The sequence below is a fragment of the Frieseomelitta varia genome, unplaced genomic scaffold (assembly GCF_011392965.1).
Source record: "Frieseomelitta varia isolate USP_RPSP 00005682 unplaced genomic scaffold, Fvar_1.2 scaffold_418, whole genome shotgun sequence".
Classification (NCBI taxonomy): Eukaryota; Metazoa; Arthropoda; class Insecta; order Hymenoptera; family Apidae; genus Frieseomelitta; species Frieseomelitta varia.
Window position 1 is genome coordinate 1,886,948 of NW_025110166.1, and position 24,325 is coordinate 1,911,272.

General features: G+C 31.6%; 5 protein-coding genes across 9 annotated transcripts; 2 read left to right on the forward strand and 3 right to left on the reverse strand.

Moving 5' to 3' along the window:
- Positions 1-18: 18 nt before the first annotated feature.
- On the reverse strand, positions 19-3,093 carry LOC122531860 (nucleoporin SEH1). 3 transcript variants are annotated; one of them, XM_043660128.1, is made up of 7 exons: positions 2,961-3,093; positions 2,649-2,664; positions 2,422-2,578; positions 2,098-2,359; positions 1,788-2,018; positions 1,428-1,715; positions 19-560 (listed from the first exon to the last, which is right to left on the reverse strand). In XM_043660128.1, exons 4-7 carry the CDS (start codon positions 2,325-2,327, stop codon positions 383-385), a joined length of 927 nt encoding a protein of 308 aa, XP_043516063.1. In that variant the 5' UTR covers positions 2,328-2,359; positions 2,422-2,578; positions 2,649-2,664; positions 2,961-3,093; the 3' UTR covers positions 19-382. The 3 variants fall into 3 exon arrangements, with proteins under 3 accessions (XP_043516063.1, XP_043516060.1, XP_043516062.1); XM_043660125.1 differs by having other exon boundaries at positions 21-560; positions 2,649-2,859; positions 2,961-3,092; XM_043660127.1 differs by lacking the exon at positions 19-560 and having other exon boundaries at positions 1,255-1,715; positions 2,649-2,859; positions 2,961-3,091.
- A 650-nt stretch (positions 3,094-3,743) lies between these two features.
- Positions 3,744-4,011, forward strand: LOC122531863 (dolichyl-diphosphooligosaccharide--protein glycosyltransferase subunit 4). The gene has a single exon (XM_043660134.1). It carries the CDS (start codon positions 3,744-3,746, stop codon positions 3,846-3,848), a length of 105 nt encoding a protein of 34 aa, XP_043516069.1. The 3' UTR covers positions 3,849-4,011.
- A 156-nt stretch (positions 4,012-4,167) lies between these two features.
- On the forward strand, positions 4,168-7,600 carry LOC122531861 (protein PRRC1-like). 3 transcript variants are annotated; one of them, XM_043660131.1, is made up of 6 exons: positions 4,168-4,279; positions 4,367-4,467; positions 4,817-5,278; positions 5,950-6,052; positions 6,136-6,493; positions 6,558-7,600. In XM_043660131.1, exons 2-6 carry the CDS (start codon positions 4,377-4,379, stop codon positions 6,669-6,671), a joined length of 1,128 nt encoding a protein of 375 aa, XP_043516066.1. In that variant the 5' UTR covers positions 4,168-4,279; positions 4,367-4,376; the 3' UTR covers positions 6,672-7,600. The 3 variants fall into 3 exon arrangements, with proteins under 3 accessions (XP_043516066.1, XP_043516064.1, XP_043516065.1); XM_043660129.1 differs by having other exon boundaries at positions 4,170-4,279; positions 4,817-5,290; XM_043660130.1 differs by lacking the exon at positions 4,168-4,279 and having other exon boundaries at positions 4,286-4,467; positions 4,817-5,290.
- On the reverse strand, positions 7,143-13,162 carry LOC122531859 (translation elongation factor 2). The gene is made up of 14 exons (XM_043660124.1): positions 13,013-13,162; positions 11,977-12,191; positions 11,704-11,897; positions 11,208-11,416; positions 10,770-11,003; positions 10,585-10,698; positions 10,236-10,382; positions 9,799-10,039; positions 9,312-9,479; positions 8,845-9,134; positions 8,561-8,770; positions 8,307-8,489; positions 7,963-8,220; positions 7,143-7,729 (listed from the first exon to the last, which is right to left on the reverse strand). Exons 1-14 carry the CDS (start codon positions 13,013-13,015, stop codon positions 7,661-7,663), a joined length of 2,535 nt encoding a protein of 844 aa, XP_043516059.1. The 5' UTR covers positions 13,016-13,162; the 3' UTR covers positions 7,143-7,660.
- A 366-nt stretch (positions 13,163-13,528) lies between these two features.
- Positions 13,529-24,178, reverse strand: LOC122531821 (cactin). The gene is made up of 12 exons (XM_043660050.1): positions 23,816-24,178; positions 22,894-23,735; positions 22,644-22,820; positions 22,363-22,561; positions 21,786-22,284; positions 19,069-19,532; positions 18,442-18,910; positions 17,307-17,423; positions 16,281-16,370; positions 15,892-16,152; positions 15,514-15,685; positions 13,529-14,980 (listed from the first exon to the last, which is right to left on the reverse strand). Exons 1-12 carry the CDS (start codon positions 24,064-24,066, stop codon positions 14,820-14,822), a joined length of 3,702 nt encoding a protein of 1,233 aa, XP_043515985.1. The 5' UTR covers positions 24,067-24,178; the 3' UTR covers positions 13,529-14,819.
- Positions 24,179-24,325: the final 147 nt, after the last annotated feature.

Genomic DNA, 24,325 nt, shown 5'->3' on the forward strand with positions numbered 1-24,325 from the left:
CTGTTGGGTATATTTTATTTTATTTAAATACAAATATGTTACGTAATGATGAAGAGTAATGTACGTAAAATTACAATTTGTTAAAATCAGTCAAAATAGTAAGTATGCATATAAGTTTCATGTATCTAGTTACATGTACAAAACGCTAAATGGCATTAACAGTGATACTTACGCATAATTAACTATTGCTGTTTATTATCACATCATTATAATGGCGATAAATATATGTTTGGAAATGTTTTATTTTTACAAACACTTTTTCAAATAAAAATATTACTCTCAAGTGCATAAAACAGTGTATTCTTTTAATTAATCAATTCATCAAACGCAAATCGTTTGTCACTGTATTTTTTTTAATATTACTGAAAATTAAATAACTGTGTTACTTTTTAGCCTTTGGATATTCTAAGATTGGAGGTGGAGGTGGGGTTGATTCACTGGGATTTCCCAACCATACAGATTTACTAAAACGACCTTTAATAACAGGTGCCTGCCATTTATTGCTGCACATAACTGTAATTGTAGGCTTCTCTGCAGTGACAGTTGCTATTGTTACTGCTCTGAAAGCGAAATAAAATTTATTTAAATATACATATATTAGCTATAAATATACAGTAAAAATGTCTTACAAAAAGAACATAGATTTTGACTAAAATAACAGTGCAAAACTTACTGCAAGATTATCTATCACTGTCAAAAAAAGGAAAAGAATTCTTATCGATAATCTTTTTTTTTTTGTGAATTATTTGATACTCGAAGGTAGGTAAAAATAAAAAGGTGTATTGTACTATACATTCAGCATTTATTAATGAAAAAATGCATTACAAATTGAATGAAATATATGCTTTTTGTAAAATAGTTTTCAAAGTGTATATTCGTACGTACATATATATAATAATTTGATATCTACAATAATTTTACGCTGAGCAAAAATATGTATGCGATTTGTGCAATTAATACACTTAAACATTTAATAAATTTTGTTATATTACAAGGTATAAAATATTCTCAATTAATAATCTCATCAACAATATATTCCTTACTAATTTCAAATAGCAAGGTACCGCTTTTTTGAAGTAGCAATTCCTTTAAAACGGATATGAATAGACAATAAATTTATTGTAAACGTTTTTGGTAAAACATACACTTTATACTTATCTTATTTAACAAAAAGAAATTACTAAATTAATGGGATAGTGTGCAGTACTACGAAATTATAATTAATACAAATCGATCCGACTACTAAAAACAAAATATTTAATGCCTTCATCATATATAAATATAAATTTAATATTTTTCACGCAAGACGAGCACACTGTACGAAATAATAAACAGTATGAAACGACCAAATATGTTAAAAAATAAATCATTTTCTCTAATGCCAAGGCACTTGGTTTGGATGACTGATGGAACCCAATTTGTAGTACCTTGTTGTAGAAGATGTTTGTTGTATCCCTGTTGAATGATTAGGTGGTGTTGCCGCCATAGAAGTTTCAGCACTTTGAGCAGAGGTACCATCACCTTTCAAAACAGCAACACATTTCCAATTATTAATATAATTATCTTTCCATAATCGAACACAACCATCATCTCCCGAACTTGCTAGAATAGTTCCCATAATATTCCAACACACACGCCATACAGTGGAGTCATGGTCGGAAAATTGTGCTGCTATATTGATTTCAAAACGTGATGAACCACTTTGTACATTATCCCTATATTAAAAATATTTTCATGTAGTTTCTCATAAATTTAATGTTTATACGAATTTTAAAACTCATACTCACAACACAGGTTTTAATGTGATTACTTGTACATCTTTCGATGCAATAGCTAGTGTGTGAAAACTTCTACCTAAGTTTGGAGCAAATGCTATATCGTGAATGGGATCAGCAATATTTAGTGTTTGTGTTTTCGTCCATCTTCTACTACTCTCAGAATATTCATATATGAAAACTTTTCCATCTGACGATGGGTTTGAATCATCACTTCCAACTGCTATCATTGGAGGATGTAACCTAGTGTGAAATAATTGATAAAACATCCAATGTCTACATTTATCATAAATATTAATATTCGATTAGCAATTTATTATACCTTGAAAGAGATGGATTCCATGAAAGACAGCTACATTGAAGTTTACAACTAATGTCATGCTGTAGAGTCCACTGACTTAGATTCATAACATCAGGTGCTTCATATATCCTAATTACTCCGTCTTCGCTACAAGTAGCTAACAAAAGACCTAAAGTTTTAGGTGCGAATTTCACATCTGTAACAGACTTTCTGGAATCTACCAAGTTTGTTCTTCTAACCCAGTGTCTCATGCCGCGTTCTCCAGGTCCTGATCCTTCTCCAACTAAATAAAATTAATAATACGATTATTTATTAATTAATCAATCATAAAAATAATAGTTTTACCTATCTCTTCCCACACAGCTGCTGTTCTATCAGAAGAGCATGTTGCTAAAACTTGACCAAACTCTGGATGTGCCCATGTTACTTTCCATACTGGCCCACTGTGTGCTTTCCAAGATGCAGATAAATGCCAATTTCCATGTTCATCTTCATCCCAGACCTATGTAAATTTTACAATCATCACATATGATTACAATAACGCACAAACACAAACGATAGAAAAATCTTACTTTCACGTAGTGATCACTGGAACATGTTGCCATTCGTTGTCCATAAAAATCATAAGCAATGTCATGAATTAAATCTTTATGTTCGGCATTAATACTGTGTGCTTCGAACATCTTTCATATGTTTCAATATTACAGATTAAAATAAACTTCGATAAGTATTTATGCTTATGTCGATACCCGTAGAGGTTAGGAGGAAAATTGAAAAACTTTTCTATAAAAAGAGTCACACGTCAAAATACAAAAAAAAAATTTTTTTTAATATGTAAATGAAACATCACAAATTCAATTTATTCATATTTTTACAACATTTACTTTGTCTGTTTGTATTATTGAAGAAAAGGTAAAACACCGTAGAATACAACTAATATTACTAACATTCTTTATAGTTATTCTAATTACATAAATAAAAAATGTATTTAAAATTTTTTAATAAAATCATTAATAATAAGTTATACAAAAAACTTTTCCCGTTTTTTAAACTTTATTATTTGAATACATTTCAATAAACCGGTGCATAAAAGCACGTTGTCACTAGTTATAATCTTTTGATGTGTTTTCCCTTGATGTATTTAGGAATACTTAGAAATTAAGTAAATTTATTTATTACGCTAATAAAACATAATAATATATCACAATGGTATAAATATATTTTATTCTAGTACAAATTAGAATTATCTTACATACACACATTGTCAATTACATTTAATTTCCATTAGTAATATTATTAATTTAGAAAATATATAGAATAAAATATATTCTACATTTTCTTCTAAAATGTAATTTAGAATGTTATCTCATAATGTTTTATTATTTCACATTTTTATTTCATAAAGTTCGAGAAATAAGACTTCCGGAAGTTTCTATAAGCAGGGAGAGATTCATGATAGATTGTCATTGAATTGCAGCGTGTAACGTGTCATAACACGTATGTTATTTAAACACACTGAACTGTATATTACAAAATAATTCTTCAAGGTAATTGTATTGTTTCTAATTAATTTAGTCTTTTAGTATTTTTTTTCTATTTAATTTTAAATATTTTCTTCGTTAAATCGAAGATATAAACCGGTAAAAGTTAATCTCGTAACATTTCAGATGATCACAGATGTACAGTTAGCTGTATTCTGCAACATCCTTGGAGCGACACTGTTTTGCTTAGTATTTCTTTTTCACTACGTATATTCAAATTACTCGAAATAAAGAAGTAACATGTTCATAAACATAACCTTAATTCGCTTCATCAAACGCTGACATATGATTAAATGGAGTTGTACATCTATGTATTGTATTTGATACTGATAAATATGGTTACTTAAAGTAAATAATTTCAAAATAATTGATAAATATATTCTTTATAGAATAACAAGTATTTATTTTGTTTATTCCCTACATAAATGGTATATAACATTAATCAATATATAACCATTACAATATATATAATAAAACCAGTAACTATGTATAATATATTTCCTTTTGTGAAATATACAAATTTTAAGTGAAGTTTTTCACTCATACATAGTAAATATATACATAGTATGAAAACATACACGTAGATTAGTTCCTATATTCAGTGTCTTTCAAGACGATGAAGTTGGTCACTTGCAGCGCATAATTGTGTATACATAGTCAATGTATGCATTATATCTTTTGCATACATAACTGCATATAGAAAATTCACCAATATAGTTTTGGACATTTAACGTGTAAATTTAAAACAGTTTTTCAGCAATGACCGACGATTCCAATGGAGAATCCACGTTCGAATTTGTTGAAAGAAAGACAGACGAATCGTCTACATCTGGAGAAATCGTAAAAACTGGTAAGAATAAAAGGCAAAACATAAACACCTGCGTATCTGTCAAATTCCTTCGTACAAATAAAAAGATTTATGTTCGGTCTAATTGGCTGCTGCAGTTTTTTGTAAAACGCAATAAATTTTAGAAATAAATTGCAATAAATAAATAAATTAATTTTTTAATGATATAGAAAACAAAAACATAATACGAACTATAAACCTTATGGTATAAAACGTTTTATATAATTAAAAAAAAAAATAAATTTACTTAATAAGGAAGATCCTACTTGAAGATCTTTCTATTTATTCGAATAAATTAATATATCAGGACAATGTGTCACCTAAATAAAAATAAAAATAATGTAATTTTCAGATTCTTTTAGCAGTTTGTCTTCATCAACATCTTTATTAATGCCATTAGGCATATCAACATCCACAGGAAATTTATTATCAAATGTAGCACCACCCACTGCTTTGCCTAGTTTCATTTCAAATCCTGGAACGTTGTTATCAGAAAGGCCTAACAATTTGGAACCACCTAGCCAGAAAAAACTTCATGATCATGAACCTACTAAGTCGATGTTAAATACTATTATTCAATCTAAACCGTTACAGCAAGAAACACATCAAGCAACTACAATTCCCATTGTTACTCCGTCCATACAAAATGTACAAACCACAGTGCCATCAGAAGTCCAGGATTCAGGAATGGTTGGGGGTGGTCTGTTTTCGTGGGTTAAAGAAACAGTAGTAAATAGTAATGTATTGAGCAAAGTTGCAGAAAAAGCAAAAAACAGTGTTAATACTATGATCACAACATTAGATCCTCAGATGCGTGAGTTCATTTGTAAGTAAGAAAGCTACTAATCCTGACATGCAAGTAAACGTAATTTAATCCTCTTTTATTTTGTAAATTTCTTAATCATTTCTTTTTCCTTGCTTGATATTCTATTTTGTCAATTTCCTACTGAAATTTATGTTATTGTGTGTGTTAAATTATGTTATTGCATCATATCTTTAAGATATATATACATATATGTTTACCTATATATGTGTGTTATTTTTGGATGATCTAAAAACTAAATTTCATTCAATGAAGTATGCTGTACAGTTTAACTGTCATTTACAAAAAAATGTTCTACTTACATTTTATTTATCAAATAGCCGAAATTATAAAATTCATTTATGCATAACAATTATATAAATTGCACGTAAAACAAAGTAATTTTATATTTAATTTGCATTACAAATAAAATGGTAATTTACGTTTTTAAGTAACCTGAAGCAAATTTTTCACCAATATTTGCCTGTGCTCAGTGATGTGAAAAAGTTGTTAAAAACAATTTGTAAAATGTTATCTGTGTTTTAACAAAATGGCAATAAAAAATTAAGGAACAATATATAGATTCCATACTATTTATATGTAAATAGCAACATTGTGACTGTGCAACATGTTAGTTCATTTACAAACATATATGCAGGCTCTGTGGAAAATATACTTTTCAGATTCTGGTGGTGATATGGAGATTGTAGTTGCATCAGATAAAGATATTAAAATAAGTCCTGTGCGTCAGGCTTTTCAAACAGTTTTTGGAAAGGCAACAGTAACGTAAGTAATGATTATAAATTACATTTATTTCTTTATTTATTTATAATGATATATTTTCATTAAAATAATTAATTATTTTGTAGTGGTGTATCAGTAGAAAGTTCAGCTGTAGCTGCTCAACCAGTTGGTTTTGCTGCTGGCGTAAAAGGAGCAGAAGAAAGAATTAATTCTGCTCGAAATATTCCAACACTTCCAAAAGATATACCTATAATTGCAGTAGAAAATTTTTTGTTAGAAGTTGGAGAAGATAAGTGGTATGATTTGGGAGTGATAGTTCTTAATGATCCGAAACGTAATGTGAATTTGCAAACATTCACTCAAATGACTCCGGTGCCAAGTCAAATAGTAACGATGGCACAAGAAGCCACACCTGAAGATTATCCTCTTAAATGGTCTGGTTTATCAATTACTGTTGGTAGTTTAATGGCAAGCAACTTACAGGTTAGTTTTCAACAAAGTAATTACAGTAATTTTATATTCACAATTGTAACAAAATAATTTATAGGTTCCTCACAATGAATGGCATCACGCACTTACTGGAATTTCCAGAAGGGATATTATACTTTTAGCAGTTCAATCACTAGCTGGCATCTACAAGAATACAATTAATCCCGTCTAAATTTTTATGAATACATCGCAATTTATCAATGAGTTGCGTTTTTGTAAATACAGCTCTAATAATTTATGCTATACTTGAATCAATTATCAAAATTTATTTCTTAGAGTATTCTCATCTTTAACAAGTACCTAACATTTCATCACATCATTGGAATAAAGGTTATTTCAATTAATGTGACATTCTTATTAAATTAATATTTATAAATTAAGAAAATGTATTTTAATTATATGTGGTAATATGTACAAAAAATTAATGAAAGGTAAAATATATTAAAAAAATAGGTTTGGTATGTTGAATGTGATTATTTCATCACATATCAATTATTAATATTAGACTTATTAACGCGACAGTATATTTTATTAAAATAAAATAATTTATAATTTATATACAATTTGATGTAATTTTCTGAGGTGTCCTATTCCTGTCAGATTTCGAGATGGTTGGGTATTTTTTAACAAAGGCAACAAAAACTCTGTTTCACAATTTGATCTTTAATTTCTTGCTTTTTGTTTCAATGAGTACATTGCTGTTGCAGATTTTCTGTTGTCAATAATTTCAAAATTTGTCCAATTGTTTAAAAATATTAACACAAAAATTAAAACTAATTGGTAAAAAAGCAATGTAAAAAATTACAACTTTTCCTTTTTTCGTACGAAATTGGTAATAAGTTTCCACCGTAATAAAAATAACAATCGATTCTTATTTGATGTTAATGCACTAAAAAACATAAAGCCACTAGATCTTGATGATGTGGCACTGCTTAATTAAATAAATGTATAAAATATTTCTCCCTGATACTAATATGTGTACTTTCCATTATAATTACAATTTATTATTTTTTTTTTCATATTTATAATCATGTATTTCTCACGGATCTTTGCACAAAACAAAGTTCATAATAAACCGATGTAGATTGTATACGGTTCGAGCAATATTAATTGAATTACAATATTTAAATAGATATTTAAATATGGTGCGCGAATCTAAGGTTACAATTTATCAAGGTATGCATTCAAATCCGGGAGACCTTCCTTCAATCCTTTTCTTTTGCGTGTTTCCTGTAAGAATAAACATTATAATTAAATATATAGCTAAATATATTAAGCCTGAGGAAAGGAAAATACAAATTTGTATGTTTCCCTATTCAGGTAAACCAGAATATATTATCAGGATACCAAAACAAAAAAACAATTCCTTTACCACGAGATTAAAAATGGTAATGTATTGACATCTATTCATTACCATCAGTTATGACCGTGGATAGTTATAAATTTCAAAACAAAGAAATTACCTGCACAACTTGATAAGGTCTAGTGTTAGGTTCCATTGGATCACCTGGCAAGATCTGCCAATGATCGAATACACATTGTGGGAAAGCTTGTCCTCCGGTGTTGGATCGCAAGTCGGCAGTAAAACCAAAAGACTCATTGACTGGAAGATATGCTTTAACTACGAACATAGGTGTACCAGCAATTTGTTGTTCTTCAAATACGTGACCTCTTCTTCGATTAAGCACACCATAGATACCACCAACGGCTATTTCAGGGCACTGTTATACAATTTTATTTCATTAGAATGCAAAAAAATTAACTCGTTTAAATTTATTAAACAACAATATTACAAAATTAAATTTACCTGAATTTCACATAAATAAACTGGTTCCATAAGTCGAGGAGAGGCAGTGAGGAGACAAGCATAAAGGCAACGTCTTGTAGTTGGTATTATTTGACCACCACCTCTATGAATAGCATCAGCGTGTAACGTTACATCGTGAATATTGAAGCGTACACCTCTCAAATTTTCTTCCGAAAGAACACCCTGTCAATAAATTATGAATAAAAAACATATTCTCAAATATTCTTTGCCCATAATCTATGATGATACCATACCTCTTTTGTGGCCCATTGGAACCCAGCTACAACAGAATCCTTAATTTCATTAAGATATTGTACTCCTTTTGTACAATCTACAAGAATATTGGGTCCAGTTCCATCAGGACCAAAGCACCAAATCTTTCTAGCCTCTGTCACATCATAATCATACTTCTCGTTCAAATAACGAGCACGCACTTTAAAGTCATCCCTTGGATTAACTTCACCCTAGAAAATTATAAAAATTAAGTGAAAATAAAATACAAATATTAGTTGTAAATTTCTACAAAATTGAAACATACACTATCAATGTCTTCAGCAAGACCGTCGGGCATTGGACACGCCATCATGAATAAACGATTATGTTTATTAGGTGATTTCGAAAGACACATTTGATTCGATTGTTCCGAAATTGTTTCTCTATAAGAAACAACGGGATCCGATTTCTTAATAGGTATACAAGCATGATCTTCTTCCAAATCTTTTAAACAAATTTCAAGATGAAGCTCTCCGGCACCAGCAATAATGTGCTCTCCTGACTCTTCAATAATACACTGTACCATAGGATCTGATTTCGCCAAACGTTTGAGACCTGAATGCGAATTGCTTTGTTAAAAGATATTAACACTTTTATAAAATATAATTCAAATAACAAATCACTTTCAGATTTTTAATTAAAATCATGGTTTATCATAACCCAATGCTCAAAATAAAGTTTCATCCTTATTTAGATACAAAATTAAACTAAATTATACATAAGTAAATATACCTTCAACTAATTTGGGTAAATCGGCTGGATTTTTTGGCTCAACTGCGACGCGAACGACAGGTGAAACAGAAAATTTCATAACTTTCATGTTGTGTGCATCCTTATACGTAGTAATGGTACCAGTCTTTATTAAGAATTGATCAACGCCAACAAGTCCACAAATATTACCTATTTTAAATAATGAAATAATTTGTTATAATTATATTCGCATAAAATAATATTTTAATATTATCAATTTAAATGTCAGTTGGCCGTTCTATTGTCATTCAGAAAATAGTCAGAACAGGTCTGTAAGAACAGTCATCATTACATTAAATACTTAATACATTAAACGCTACGTAACTAGTAACTGATGGTCACAAAATAAAAGAAATGACATCATTAAATGATATTAAAAATAAAAATTTTAAGGTTTTAAAGGATAAAAATACGAGGCTCTGCATTCAACATATTAACAAAATTTGACACCAATGGAGAATTCACTAACCACAAGGCACATCTTCAATCGCTTCGACATAACGACCCATCATCAAAATTGTACGCTGGATAGCTTTCTCGTAAAGATCATCTTTTTTACCCGGTTGGAAATTAGGTCCCATAATACGTGCTTTCATTCCAGTGCTTACTTTTCCGGAGAATACACGACCGAAAGCATAGAAACGACCTTTATCAGAAGTTGGTACCATCTTCGAAACATACATCATAAGTGGCCCATTTGGATCACAGTTCTGTAAAACAGAATTTCAATTAAGTATGAAATCAACGAGTTCAATTTGAAATTAAGTTAAAAATTATGCAAACATTAATCAGTTATTATTCATATCTACCATAAACATACAAAGTCAGAACAGGTCTGTGAAAAATCTCATCATATATAACAAACTTAATTAATACTTATCTTAAAATTATTTCAAGTATACATACCTTGATTCCAATTGCAGCCTCATCATCAAGAGGCCCTTCATATAACATTTCCATACGATATTTCTGAGCAGTAACAGGGGATGGTAAGTGAATAGCAATCATCTGAAGCAAAGCTTCTCCAGCTGGTAACCATGTTCTCATGACAACCTAAAACGTAATATTATATTGATATATAATCATATATAGTATTAATTATTTAGTTATTTAAAACTAAAATATTATCAGATATTAAAACTTATTATCGGTCAAAGAAATTCTGAAGAGGTGTCAGAAAAAAGGTAAAAATCATCATGCACACTTCCAAAATGTTGAAAAAAATTAAAATGATAGTTCAATATAGAAAAATTACCTTAAGAAGAGCTTTGCCATCCTTATCTTTATCTTCTGGTTTTAAAACAATTCCTAATTTTTGTAGTAAGGTGTCCGCTTCATCTTTTTTATAATTCATTATACTATCAAATACCTGTTAATTTTGTTTTGGTATTAATAAAAAAAATTAATATCTGTTTATTAAATATATGGTAATTAACATACCTTATAAATTGGATCTAAGACGTACATGCAGAAAGATCGTTTATTGTCTGTTTCTTTCTGCTTGCTCCATTTTTTGGTTTTGGGATTGAAGAAAGATTCACCCCATAATCTATTCATGAGTTTTACAACATCAATTTTGAACTTTTCTGCATACATCTCAGAAAACTGCTTCAGAGTAAATGCCCAACCATGAAGGCCAGAACCAAATCCGACTGAACCTTTACTAGGATCTACCTATTTGCAATAAATATAAATTAATAATAATATTTACTTAATAATAATATTTAATTAATAATATTTATAATTAATAATAATATAAATTAATAATATTTATAATTAATAATAATATAAATTAATAATAATTTACAATAAATATAAAATAAAGATATTAATATAAAAGCGAAAAATAATGTTACACAGAAATAAGTATTTACTTACTCTAACTTCACCCATGGGACCATCATCGTCCGAATATGTTGCAATAATAACGTTAACGTTTTCAACAATACGCTGGAAAGTTTGATAAAGATCTTCACTATCAAGTTGAAGTTCCAAAAGTGCCCTGTCCATCTTGTTCATAAATAAAACAGGTTTTATACGTTCGGCAATAGCTTGTCGAAGTACAGTTTCCGTTTGTACACAAACACCTTAAAAATGATTTAAAAAAGTTATAATTTGTAAGTTATTAAAAAAAAAAAAAAAAAAGATTGTATTGTACAAAATTGTAGCAATTGTGTCGTAGCGTGTTAGTCTTGAACATAAGAATAGAGGTCCACAAACAGCGTTTAAACACAGATGCTATCATTTTAATCTCCTTCCATTGATACACCATCAACACTGTCCATGTGCATCAGTCAGTTAAACCAACTGATACACTACAGAGTAACGCTTTTTGTGCTGGAAGGAACTTAATCATATTATTTAAAGTACGCACCAGATACACAGTCAACAACCACAAGGGCTCCATCAGTTACACGAAGTGCAGCTGTTACTTCACTAGAGAAATCAACATGACCAGGTGAATCAATAAGATTAATCAAGAATCCTTTCTCATCTTTGTCACGTTGATCAGGGTTTGTAATGAAAACTAAATCTTTCTCTTCAAGTTCAAAGTACATAGAAATAGCCCTGAAACAAGATTGAAAATGTTACTTGAACTGAAGCAATTGAAAATAGTAACTGATAAGATTAAATAGATTAAACTTACGTGGATTTAATAGTAATACAACGTTCCTGCTCATCCTTGCGAGTGTCTGTAAACCTGGTCTCACCAGCTTTAGCACCAGCAATAATACCGGCCTTGGACACAAGGGAGTCTGTCAAAGTTGACTTTCCATGATCAACATGCGCAATGACGGACATATTTCTGATGTTCCTCTTCTTGTCCATCATAGCACGTATCTCGTCCACCGTAAAATTCACCTGTAACAAATTAAAAATTTTATGAACACTAGGTAATACGTACATTTAACACATGAACTGACAACACACCAATTGAAATTTTACAAATATAAAATAACATCGTTTTTAAATTCTGATATTAGATATATTACATTTTGAATATGCTCTCAATAGTGTAAATATGGAATGTAGAATTTCAAAAAATAATTTTTACTTTAGGTAAAGGTAAAATGATTTTCATACTGACCATATTGCAATCAAAGCTTCACAAATCTTGACAAATATGATCAATATTATTCAGAATAAAGAGAATTACATTCCACTTTTTGTGTTAGAGAAGTTCTTAAAATTCTTTCACAACTTGTTTTCTATATGCAATGTGCGAGGTATTCGACGTGTTTCTCTGTACAATACTCGTGGATCATTCCAATTCATCAGAAACCGTCGAAAACATTTCTTGAAGACTCACGATGTTCCGAGAACATGCTGCTAGATTCGTATCAAGAATCTTTACAAAGCTCCATGACACGTTGCCTCTTGGACAATGAGACGAACATATTTGAACTTCGAACATAGCGTAACTCTGAAGCTTTGTGTAGGAAAATTTTTCAGGAATATTTCGTCAAAATTTTTGCTGAACCATCAGAGATTTTAACCCCGGTATATCCATCGCGAGCCTCAAAATTTATCTTCAAAGAGAGTTGCGCAATCCCAAGTAATCCGCCAGTTTTCAATTTTTCCGAACCCAGGTGACATTCAGTCTTTAAAAATATTCATACCTCTGCACTCCACACATCGTACAGATTTACACGTTCGCGATACTTTAGAAACATTATACATACCATTTTGGATGTTATCCGATTTCCGTTGTCCCGATCAGAAATATACGTGCACCAACAATGGCGGACTCCCTAAGAAAGAACAGGAGTTCTGTGAAAGGGACGAACGTTCCGTACACGATAGAGGGCACCCCTCGTCACGCGTATTTCGCACAGGGCCAATTGGAATTTTGTAATCCCTACCACGTGGCTTCGTTTGCGCGCGCAGCATACAATCCATTGTAAGTACGTAAGTTTCAAATGCAATTCGTTCGTCTGTAGTAGTGTATATTGTTACGCTTAGTGCTGCCATCTTAATAATTTAAATTAAAATTGAAACAAAAAGAATTAACGATGAAACGAGTTTTCTTCTAATTTTTTTTTTTTTTTTCGTTTGTGCAAAGAGTATTGAGATAAAATAATTTCATTGGATGTTGAACGAATTTTCGTATGAAGAGAGATGGAGGGGAGAGAAGAAAAAGGAAAAATAGTTCAAAGGTTACGAAAAGAGTATCTTACGTTACAATATGAATGTGTACATTTATCGTGGACTATTAGTTTTTATTTTCTCGTAGATCATACGTACTCATATAAAATACTACATCTAATTCAACAATGAAAATTACACAATCTATCATATCATATGTAGACAAGTGTAGAAAAACATATTAATTACAAACGTACTGATTACATACATGTTAAAAGAATAGTAACGATTGTGCGTTTTCTTGTAAAATAATTATTGTTAGAAATACGTCAATGTCGGTGCAGTGTACATCACTTATATGTATACAATATATTTCACTTTTACTATTTAACACATACATGTTGATGTATGCTTATAAATTTAAAAATTATATATGCATATAAAATCTATGTGCCAAATCAATTGAAATAACAAACATCGACCTTAATTAATTCCCAGTGTATGTACCCATGCATTTGTTTTCCACGATTAAATTATTACTATTTTTTTTTTTTTTTTTTTTTTTTTTGAACAAAAAAAACAGTTTTATTTGCAGTTGTTAAGGTACGTACTATTTGTGACATGAACATGCCCCAGACTTAGCGTGTCAAATTAAGAATTTTTCACGTCCCTCAGGTACAGACCATTTGGAGAATTTACAATCAGACCATCCATAAATCTCAATTAGTTTCGAGTGCGAAAATGTTTTTCCACACAATTGCAATTGTGATGTCATAGACGTGCCAGAAGTATCGTACAAGTAACAGGATGGAGTTTTCAGAAGGTGATGACCGTTTTCTACCACCCCACGAGAGTCGTTCTCGTAGTAACGAGAAATTCTGGAGATAACTCCTCAGAGTTCTTTGAAATAGAATACACAAAGATCTTTTTATATAAAAGGATTCTGAGGAGATGATAAGCTTAGCAATTAAGTTTTAAAAACTTAAGTTTTAAAATTACATTTTAGTTGAGAACAAATTCAAGTTCAAGTTATTGACTAATCATTCAAGGATCAAAGTTCTCAGTCAACATTTAGCTAAATCCTTCGAACTCGGTCGTCGGTAGCTTAGTTATTCAGACAGAACGAGCTGCCTAAATCGGGCAGAAGCGACCAGGTTTCTTGCGTAATAAAATCAGTATTAATTCAAATCAAAGTTATTCATTTCCCACGATAGTCCTTCGCCACCGACACAAGTCGTTCATGTCCTTAACAACAGTTTAAAATAATCAGAAGATCACGTATTTACAACTTCATTAATTCATAAAAATATTCCAATTCTGTTTAATTAAATATCCATAAAATTATTATTAAAATAAAGTCGTAGTCGCAAATCTCCTAATTATTTCATTTTACACTGCGTACGTTTAGCGAATCCCTTTGCAGCTTCTTTCGTGAACGTTTACGCGGTCAGGATTGAAAGTCCTTCCACAGTGTTTACACGGGACCAATTGACTCAAGTGAGAGTTCCAACTAGCCTCAGCCATTGCGGCCAAGTCAATTGTCATATCTCCTGTTTCTGAATCACCTGGACACAAATTGCCATCGTAAATTAAAAATAATATGCTACGACAAATTATTGCATTCGTTCTTCGTATATATATTTAAAAGCAACATAAATTTTGTCAAGCCTACGCAATTGTCATTATCAGTTGCAGATCAATCCTTCACCTTGTACAGTGAACCAGCGGCAGTACAGATTATTTGCCGTGCTTGATAAAGCTCGACTTTCGGTCACGACTTCCGGTCACCAACCGTGCCTCCCACTAATCGATATATGTACTCACACTGACCTTAAGTTCACTGGTAAAACACGGGATCATGCGACTGATATTTAATTCTCTCGCATGCGTTTGTCGCATTGACTATTTACTACTATAAAAATCATGACTATGAAAAAAAATTCGTGCCCCTATGCCTCGAATAAAAGGCGTTTGGGTAGATCGATGACGAGGGTTGTTCAACTCTTGACATCAATTAAACGGAAGTGCAGTTTTTGCGCTGATTGAAATGATTGCGTTTTGAAAACAAACGTAATGGCATGCAAGGAAATTGACTCACGAGTGTAGATAATTTCAGGCCTCTCTGGCTCTTTTCTCCTTTGACCTGACGGCAACTTTTGATTCTCCACGTGCCATTTTTTCAAGCATTGTGGCTCGTGAATGGCTATACTAGTGGACCCGAAATCTTTGCCACATATGTAGCACGTGATCGTCTTCTTTTGTGTATTATCCTAAAATCAATTTTCTTCAAGTGACTATCAACTTTATCGACTAATGATACTCAAAAAATGTAAAAACGATGCACTTTTTATTCACAACAATGGACAAAAAATTTGCACATAAAATTTAACTCGTGTAACATGATATCTCGTGGATGATCGCATGGGAACGCTTATGCAAACTGAATGATATAAGCATGCCTTCCGACACGACTCACCCCCGTTGGGCTGCTTAAATTTTCTTGCACGATCATTATTTCTGATTTCTGTTGTCGGACCGTATCCTTTTTTCGTGACTGTGCCGCCTGTTTATTCTTTTCTACCTGCATTCGCTTTATGCATTGAGGCTCGTGTATTTTTATACTCTTCGTGCCGAAGTTTTTGCCACATGATTGACAAGTAACCATAGGAGGTCCTGTTCGTGACGTGTTCGGAGACTTTTCACTAAGTAAGCTTTCTATTTTCTCTGGTTCGATGTTCTACAGATTAAAAAGTTACATAAATACTAATAAGAAGTAAGTAATGTAGTGAATTATGTACATATCTATAAAAAATATATATATCAAGCATTCTATGAAAAAAATTAATGCTGAATGATCATTTTCACCTTTATAGAAGCTTTACAACTTTTCTGATGGACTGCTAATCGTGCCGGAAGAAACGTTCTTCCACATTTCGAGCAAGGAATCAATTGTGCCTGAAATGCAATTTGCCTTCGTCATTACCTTGCCCTGTGCGTCCATTTACGCTTTACAATTTATGGATTAACATTCCAGTCGACACGAAAATTTTCGAAGAAAGAAAGTTCTCCATGAAATCTTAAACTTAATGAGTCGCAATGCGGCTCTCAGTTTTTAGACCAAACATGCCGTTGCTCTTAAACAACATAGGCTGTGTGATAAATGTAGGGCAACACCTTGAACACGATAGGGCTGGGATATTACAGTGCGTGACATACTCTCTATGTGAAACCAGAGACATTACACACGGATTCCATTGAATGCGCTGGTATTTGTGTTTCTACATATGCATGAAGAACGTGCAAGGGTGAGCCTTAATGTCACTTTACTATTACATTTATTGTGATCGATTTACCCACTGAGCAACATGTTTCTCTATGAAAATATTTGCATACTTCAAATTAACATGAAATTTACTATTTTCTTTCTTTTCATCCTTATGTAAGGTAAGAAAATTTTTAAAAATAAAGCGCGAATATATAAAAAAAAGTAAAAGATAAAAATTTGGAATATAGATGAGCAATATATAATAAATAAAATTGATGTTATGCATTTTTGACCATCCATGACTTTTGTCCTTCATTCGTTATGACCACATTACAAGAAATGACGCAATAACATTACATCATCGTCTGGGAGAGACCAATCAGTTGTGACAACAAACGTAATAGTAAAGTGAGTCATTCTAACTCATCGAAGCGGTATTAGACAAATACGGAAGCGTTTAACAAAAACATTCAGGCAGCCTGAACTTTTTTGATAATTGATCAAACTAGATAAAATTTATTTAAGTTTAATCGATTTGACAAAAAGAAAACACTAGTTCAAGGACGCTACATTTACAAAATGTGAAGACCCATATTTAAGAAACTATTTAAATCACAGGATTATACCTGGCTTTCTTCCCATGCTGCTGCATTCCATTCCGAATGATTGATGGCAGTGTCGGGCCTCTGAGGTGTCGGACGTCTTTGGTTCACGGGCAAAGAATTATTTTCCCGTTCCCACTTCTAGCATCATTAATATTCATCAATTATTCGATCAGGTTATAACTTTATACATCATTGATGAATAGTGATCACGCTGACTGATAATTACACTAAATTATTTCCTTAAGAAAAATTTATAAATCTATCGTACGATCTTCTAGGAACAAATAATGTCTTCAGAGAAATTAATGCCGATTAATTTATACCAATGGTTTCTAACTTTCTTTACATACTTGTTATTTTTATTTTCAGAAGTTTATGTAAATATTATAACAAAAGTTCTAATGTTTCAGATGCCTGGCTTTTAATTAATAAAGAATTCATGAGACGTAATGAATATCAAATTGGAAATAGATATGAATTTTTAAATAATCTACTGTACAATATAGTGGATGCGATCTGTGATCTAATGTTCTTTCATAAATAGCCTAAGTCCACAGATATAGACTTAGTGGAGGTAGGTAGTGTGTAAAATCGAACAAAATGTATAGATATAGGTATTCATAAACTGCAGTTCACGTGTAAATTACACAACAGTAATCGCTTGCCAGTGTTTGACTATAGCAAATGAAAATGTACGTATGAATGTTGCTCATATCAACTAGATAGATATGATCGTGTACCTGTGTGCGTATCGATCTTGTAAAGGGCCTTGACGTATTACGTGTCTCTAGAGATATTCAATAATATTCATGCATCGTATTTCATATGATTATGAAAATGAATAATACATACAGTTCAAGTTCAATGTAAAATTGGATGCTCCTCTTGCAAAGACGCATCGGAGTAAAAATTGTATCTACTTATAAATAAAGTAAGCATGCGATTCATTTTTAACAATATAAATAGATCATGTAAATTTTAATTCAGCAAAATGAAACCTGACGCATCGATAAAACGACTTGAGGCTGAGTAAACACGTGATAGGGAAAATATTAGCATGAAAAACTACTTGTATCTTAAATGTGATAAGAAAAAAGTCGTAAGATTTAAAGGCACGAAAAAAATAAAAAATTAGAATCATGCATTCATTACTAACCTGCATGCACCTGGGCTCGTGGATAGGAAAGCTAGCAGTACCAAATTCCCGACCACATATGTCGGGAATAGTCCTTGGTCCCTTTTTAATTGGTGCTGACGAAGGTGTATTATTCGATGCATTAGATTGCTCGTGAAGATTGCTCGAATGATTCTGAGCAACTATTTCCTCCACTTTGTTTTTGTTCTTATCACTACGAAAATTCAGAGCAACAGGTTTCTGAACAGTCTTCGGTATTGTGGTCTTTGATTTCGAATTCGTAGGATTGTCCTTCGGCTTGAGTTGGCTACTTTTCGGATGACTGTGAAACCGCTCCGGTTGGTCTGGTTTTCCGCAGCTTTTACAAGGCTCCGGAGCGCTCTTTGTTGAAGAGGCTGTAAACACCTCCAGATCGTTTTGTACGATGGGTCTTGAACTCTTCTTCTTCAACGTCGACAAGGAAAGTATCTTATGGCTGGCTGTTCCATTTCTAATTAATAGATGAGTTTATCTTTATTTTTGATTTAATTTTACTTTATCTTTAGCTTTAAATTTATTTTGCTTTTCGAGATATTTCTCGCGTGATGATTTTTATCATTATTACAAGCAAATGTTCCTATACACTTTGATCTTTAAATTTTCACCAACCTATTGTTATTGTCATCCAGTTTTGTATTATCCAAACTCCTCTTCGTAGAAGCCGTATCCTGTCCATTTACGCGCGCTTGCTTCTGCATCTTGGATGATACCAGAGACACGTCGATGTGACCGAGCCTCGAGTCAAGAATTTGTTCGAAGCTATGTCGTTTGTGACGTATGGAAAAGGGAGCCCTGCACCACGTCGCCTCACCATTCGATGCTGGGTTATATTGTCGTTGTCGGTCGGCACCGATAATGTTTTGTCGGTACCTTGACGACGGAGGGAACGACGACGTACCCCCACTAATTGCTTTCGCCAAACGAAATCGCATTATCGAGTCAACAAGCAACTCCTTGCTGAGAAGAGACATGTCTAGCTTGTCGACGAGATCGGGATCTAGCACACTTGGTTTCTCGAGGTTTGCAGTCTTTGGTCTTTCCGGTTCGTTGTGCAGGGAAGCACCACGTTTCATCTTCGGTGGCCAGGTGCTTGTATCCGGTGTCTTTGATTTCCCTCGCTGCTTTCCTTTCTCTAGATCATTTCCGCGATATTAAATTTTCGAATATATAAAACACCAGATGACTGCTTTAAATGATGGCTTGGTGGTAAAAATCAATGAACGTTATAATATAGTATGTATAAAATGATCACTAGCTATGGATTGGTCAAGCCTAATAAACGAAACTATAATGTAGTATGACACATCATATTTAAAGTTCAAGGTAAATTCTATTTTTAAAACGGTACATTTTTGTATCCAGAATTAGAAATCTCTACTTCTACTGTTAATTTAGAAGATATTATTGCCTATATTTGTTCTCGTTTTTCAGTCTTATAGTTTCATTCGCATGAAAGAAAATACGTATATAAAATAAATCAATAACTGTATAGTTTTTTTAATGCTAACTAATTGAACACTTTTTTCCTATTATTTTTTTTTCTAAAATTTAGTTTGATACGTAAATTAAAATCTTTGTTTTGTAAATACGTATACGAAATGAAATTGAAATATTGTTTATTTTATTGTTTAATGAAAATATAATAATCTCTACTTACTTTCCAACATATTCAAATCGTCCTTAATCACTAAGAAAGTTTTCTCGGATAGAAACTCCGTCGGGCTCTTTTTCCATTTCATGATTTTTGTAGTTGACGCCGTGATTGTAATGAATAATCACTTTGAATTTACAAACAATTGGAAATATTACACGTTATTTCGATAGCACTGACATAAAAAGAAATTATAATTTTCATATAAATTTATCGCGTTTCAAGATAATAAAAAATATTGACAATACTAGAACACACTTGAATTTTCATCATTCTTTCAATCGAATACTAATAAAAATTTCTGTCTCTTCGACATTTATGGTTATCATAAATTGATTTGTCTTCAGTTTTTAAATTGTTCTTTCTCACTGTCAGTTCACTGAATTTAGTTTCCAACAAAATATTCATGATGTCACACAAATTATTGCGTAATTCTTTCCGATCCCCATAAAGAAATTTATAGTTCCAATGATATATTTACGTATGTATTTATCTACATAAATATCAACTCGGTCACACAATATAGGCACACCATCGAAAGTTGCACGTTTTCAAAATGATCGACAAAAGTAAAATCAGTAAATATATATATATATTCTACACACGAAACAATTGCGAATTTCTAAAATAAAACATAGATGCACATGTCTTCTTTTTTAATATTGCACAATGGACAGAGGTGTTACACAAACATTTTTTAAGCAACCAACAAAAATAACTACGTTAACTAGCTCACGGATCATTAAAACAGATTTTATCTTGTTTTCTTCAATCAAGAAACTTCATTGTATTGATTTGAATTGTGCGCGACTTTTGTGGAGGAAATTGAACGCGTAGCCCTTTGACAGCGAAACAGCCGGTACACTAAGCTTCAGTTTACCTTGCCATTGGCTACATATAGCTTTTACCTTTCGTATTGTAGTCGACTGTGTGAGAATACAGGTGGCTACGAAAATCGATCCAACAACTACTATTAAACAACTATACCGTTGTTCGTTTGTGTATGTTCACGTCGTTAGATGAAAGTTTGTTAAATACACTGACATTTTAAACATGGATACGTATAAAGATTTCGAGTATTGATGAGTAATGCTTCTTTTTTATTAATATGTCAAACGTTACTACCTTTTTATAATTTTTGCATTAGCATTTATTGAATTAATTAGTAAACTATATAGGCGGTAAAGTGAAACGTTTGCGTAATGCCCTCAATTTTGTAATAATATTTTATTTAATAACATGCGGGTACGTTTCACATAGAAAGTAATTGCTTTTAAGCAAATTGCGCAACTTCATTCATATATTGAAAATGTGGGTTTGTAATAGAATAAATCTATAAAAAGTAAATATCTTCTATTTACAATATATATATATATACACACACACACATATAATATTAATATATTATCGTCGGTATCGATAACGCTTGAAGTGAAACCACAACTGGAAAATGTTATTGTGGAATTGGCATCTAAATCCGCGTTTATATGAATATTCCCATTCTCTATTAACGATTTTAAATGCGATATCTTCATAAGGTGGGCCTGCATGAAATCGCAATATAGCGAAGTCTTTATTATCTGCACAAGGTGTCTGAAAATGATAACTTTTATTAATTAAATATTCGAATTATTAGCAATAGGTTAAAATTAGTTTAAAATACAATCTATCTCACCAAGAAATATTCAGGAGTTGTGTTTTTATCTATTAGATCTGGATAAAATATATTAAATTTGTATCCTTGAACGATTTTTGGTGGTGGATTATCCATATCATAATGAGTTTGATTATATTTATTCCATTCAAAACCGGTATGAACACGATTGAAATATCTTGGTTTTCTAGGCCTATATTTATCAGACCAGAGATAAATTTGTGCTTCTAAAGACGATTCGACGCTAAATTGTGCTTCGTCAGAACTCATATTCTTCCGTGCTTCTCTATGCATTGCTTGTTCTTCAACAGTCATAACATTCTGGATTTTCCGACCCGTACTAAGTACTTGATTTCTTGCATATTCTAATCGCTGATTGTCATCCTCTTCTAAAGTTACTAGAGTTCCTGGTTCAAGTTGAGAATAAGGTATATATTTTGGGGAATAGCCTCCTGATTCATATTCACAGAAAGACTCTGACAAAAGATCATCAGCTGCATTACTAACTTCTTGATCATCGCTGTAATATATAAAAAATATTTAAAATATAAATTTGTGAATTCTTCACATGCGCGTATATGGCAAAAATAACACATACTCTGACTGACTTTCTTCACTTTTTTCTGCAACTGCACTGGTGGTTTGTTCTTCTTGTTTTTCTGACTGCTCACCAACTGCTTGTGAACTTTCCGCTTCATTTTCCGTCCTAGCCACACCTTGTTCGGCAATTAAAACTTCCAATTTTTTACGCAAATTTTCTTGGTGTCGATCTCTTAACCGTGCTCTCGCCATATGCGCTGAGGGGAATAAATGGCTAGTACAAACGTGCGAGTTAAATAAGATAATTTAAAGTATATATAGATAATTTTTAACGCTTACCTTTGAGTTGGGATAAAAGACTTTCCCAATATCCTATATCAACACCTTCAGGTTTTCCTGTAATTTTTGCTTCAATTTGTAATTGCAAAGCTTCTAATTGCGCTGCTGTTTTTCCTTTAAAAATAGCAGTTACATCTTTAGCAACTGATTCATGTATTCCCTCTCTTCTACCAACAGCTGGAAGAATATACCAAATTTTTGAGGAAAGATAAAAAAAATTTCACTTAAACATGTAATAAAAAATACCTACCAACTTCATACTCTGATCTCTCTAATTTTCTTAATTTATGCAGTTCATCCTCAACAATTACTGTAATATCATTCCAATAATCTAAATTTTTTCCACGTTCCAATTCTTTATAAACCTTAATATCTTCAATGAGGTCTTCTAAATCCTTCACATGTAATCCACGCAAATAAGTGTAAGGCTCATGCATTTCCACAGCATCAACTTCTTCCTCTGCACTAATGTATTTAGCAAGAAGATCAATGGGTTTTGCACGACCATCTTGTATTCGAATACGTGATCTTAATCTCGCTTGCTCTAAATGAAACTGATCTTCTTGTCTTGCCCATTGTTCCAGTTGAGCAGCTTCTTTTCCTCTTTGTAGCATTGTCATCTCTTCCTCTCTTTGTTGCCTTTCTAATTCTCTCTCTTGCCTTCTTTTCTTAACTTTTTCTAATTCTCTTTTATTTTCTTCTTGTTTGTGTCTATTTCTAATTTCTAATTCTTCCCTGCTTACGCCAAGTAAGCCTTCTTTTTCAAGCTTTTTAGACCATACAAATGTGGAAAGTAAATTTCCATCACCAAATGGATTATCTGTATTTGTATAATGTAAATAATCATTGTCCCAACCCATTCTCTCTTTTCTTTTACGTTCTTTGGCTTCTTTCTTTTTTAAACGACGTAATCTTTTTTCTTCTGGTGTTTCTGTAGCTTTCATCAATTCTTTTTGACGTTTCCTGTCCTCAATTTGTTTCTGACGTTGTTTTTGAAGTTTTTCTAAGAGCTTTGTAGAATCTGATGAAGAATTAGATGAAGATGAATTGCTGGAATCACTTTGACTTGTTGATGATGATGAGGATGATGACCTAAAATAAGAGAAAATAGAAAATAATAATAATAAACTCTTAACTCATAACTTCAAAATCATTTGAAAGTGTTTACTAACCTTCTTCTGCTTTTATGTTTCGAAGAATTCTTTTTATGAGATTCACGCGATTCAAGGGAATCTCTGTGTCCAGATTTTTTATATTTTTGACTTGAACTTTTTGAATGTTTACGTCTTGATTTTGATCTCTTAGAATGGCTATCATAATCACTGTCACTGTTCCTACGTGAAATTCTGTCTTTATATTTACGCCGATCTTTATCATCTTTTTTAAATCTATCATAATCTTTTTTATGAGAATGCTTTTCCATTTTTTAATAAAAGTATAATTATTATATTTTTTCACAAAAGTTTGATTTTACTACTTTGACTTAACCTCAAAAAAAACACTCTTCCAATACATTGACCGCCATTACTGAATTTAAGACAGCTGATTCCGGTGTACTATACGTATATAATTTCCGTTTATATTTAATAAAATAATAATACACAATAAATATTATATATCTTTATAAATTTATAAAAATATAATAAATTAATAAAAATTGTTCGATTGTCACTTCTATTTCT

Coding starts and splice junctions, on each gene's coding strand:
- LOC122531860 (XM_043660125.1), bottom strand. CDS start 2,759: ATGTTCGAAGCACACAGTATTAATGCCGAACATAAAGATTTAATTCAT. Junction 1,716..1,787: donor ATCACATTAAAACCTGTGTT/GTGAGTATGAGT, acceptor TTTTTAATATAG/GGATAATGTACAAAGTGGTT. Junction 561..1,427: donor CAAACATCTTCTACAACAAG/GTACTACAAATT, acceptor TTTCGCTTTCAG/AGCAGTAACAATAGCAACTG.
- LOC122531863 (XM_043660134.1), top strand. CDS start 3,744: ATGATCACAGATGTACAGTTAGCTGTATTCTGCAACATCCTTGGAGCG.
- LOC122531861 (XM_043660129.1), top strand. CDS start 4,377: ATGACCGACGATTCCAATGGAGAATCCACGTTCGAATTTGTTGAAAGA. Junction 4,468..4,816: donor TGGAGAAATCGTAAAAACTG/GTAAGAATAAAA, acceptor TGTAATTTTCAG/ATTCTTTTAGCAGTTTGTCT. Junction 6,053..6,135: donor TTTGGAAAGGCAACAGTAAC/GTAAGTAATGAT, acceptor ATTATTTTGTAG/TGGTGTATCAGTAGAAAGTT.
- LOC122531859 (XM_043660124.1), bottom strand. Junction 10,699..10,769: donor TCTTAGATCCAATTTATAAG/GTATGTTAATTA, acceptor CAAAATTAACAG/GTATTTGATAGTATAATGAA. Junction 8,490..8,560: donor TCCAATGGGCCACAAAAGAG/GTATGGTATCAT, acceptor ATTTATTGACAG/GGTGTTCTTTCGGAAGAAAA.
- LOC122531821 (XM_043660050.1), bottom strand. CDS start 24,066: ATGGAAAAGCATTCTCATAAAAAAGATTATGATAGATTTAAAAAAGAT. Junction 23,736..23,815: donor AAACATAAAAGCAGAAGAAG/GTTAGTAAACAC, acceptor CTCTTATTTTAG/GTCATCATCCTCATCATCAT. Junction 17,424..18,441: donor ACGAGCCCAGGTGCATGCAG/GTTAGTAATGAA, acceptor TAATGATGCTAG/AAGTGGGAACGGGAAAATAA.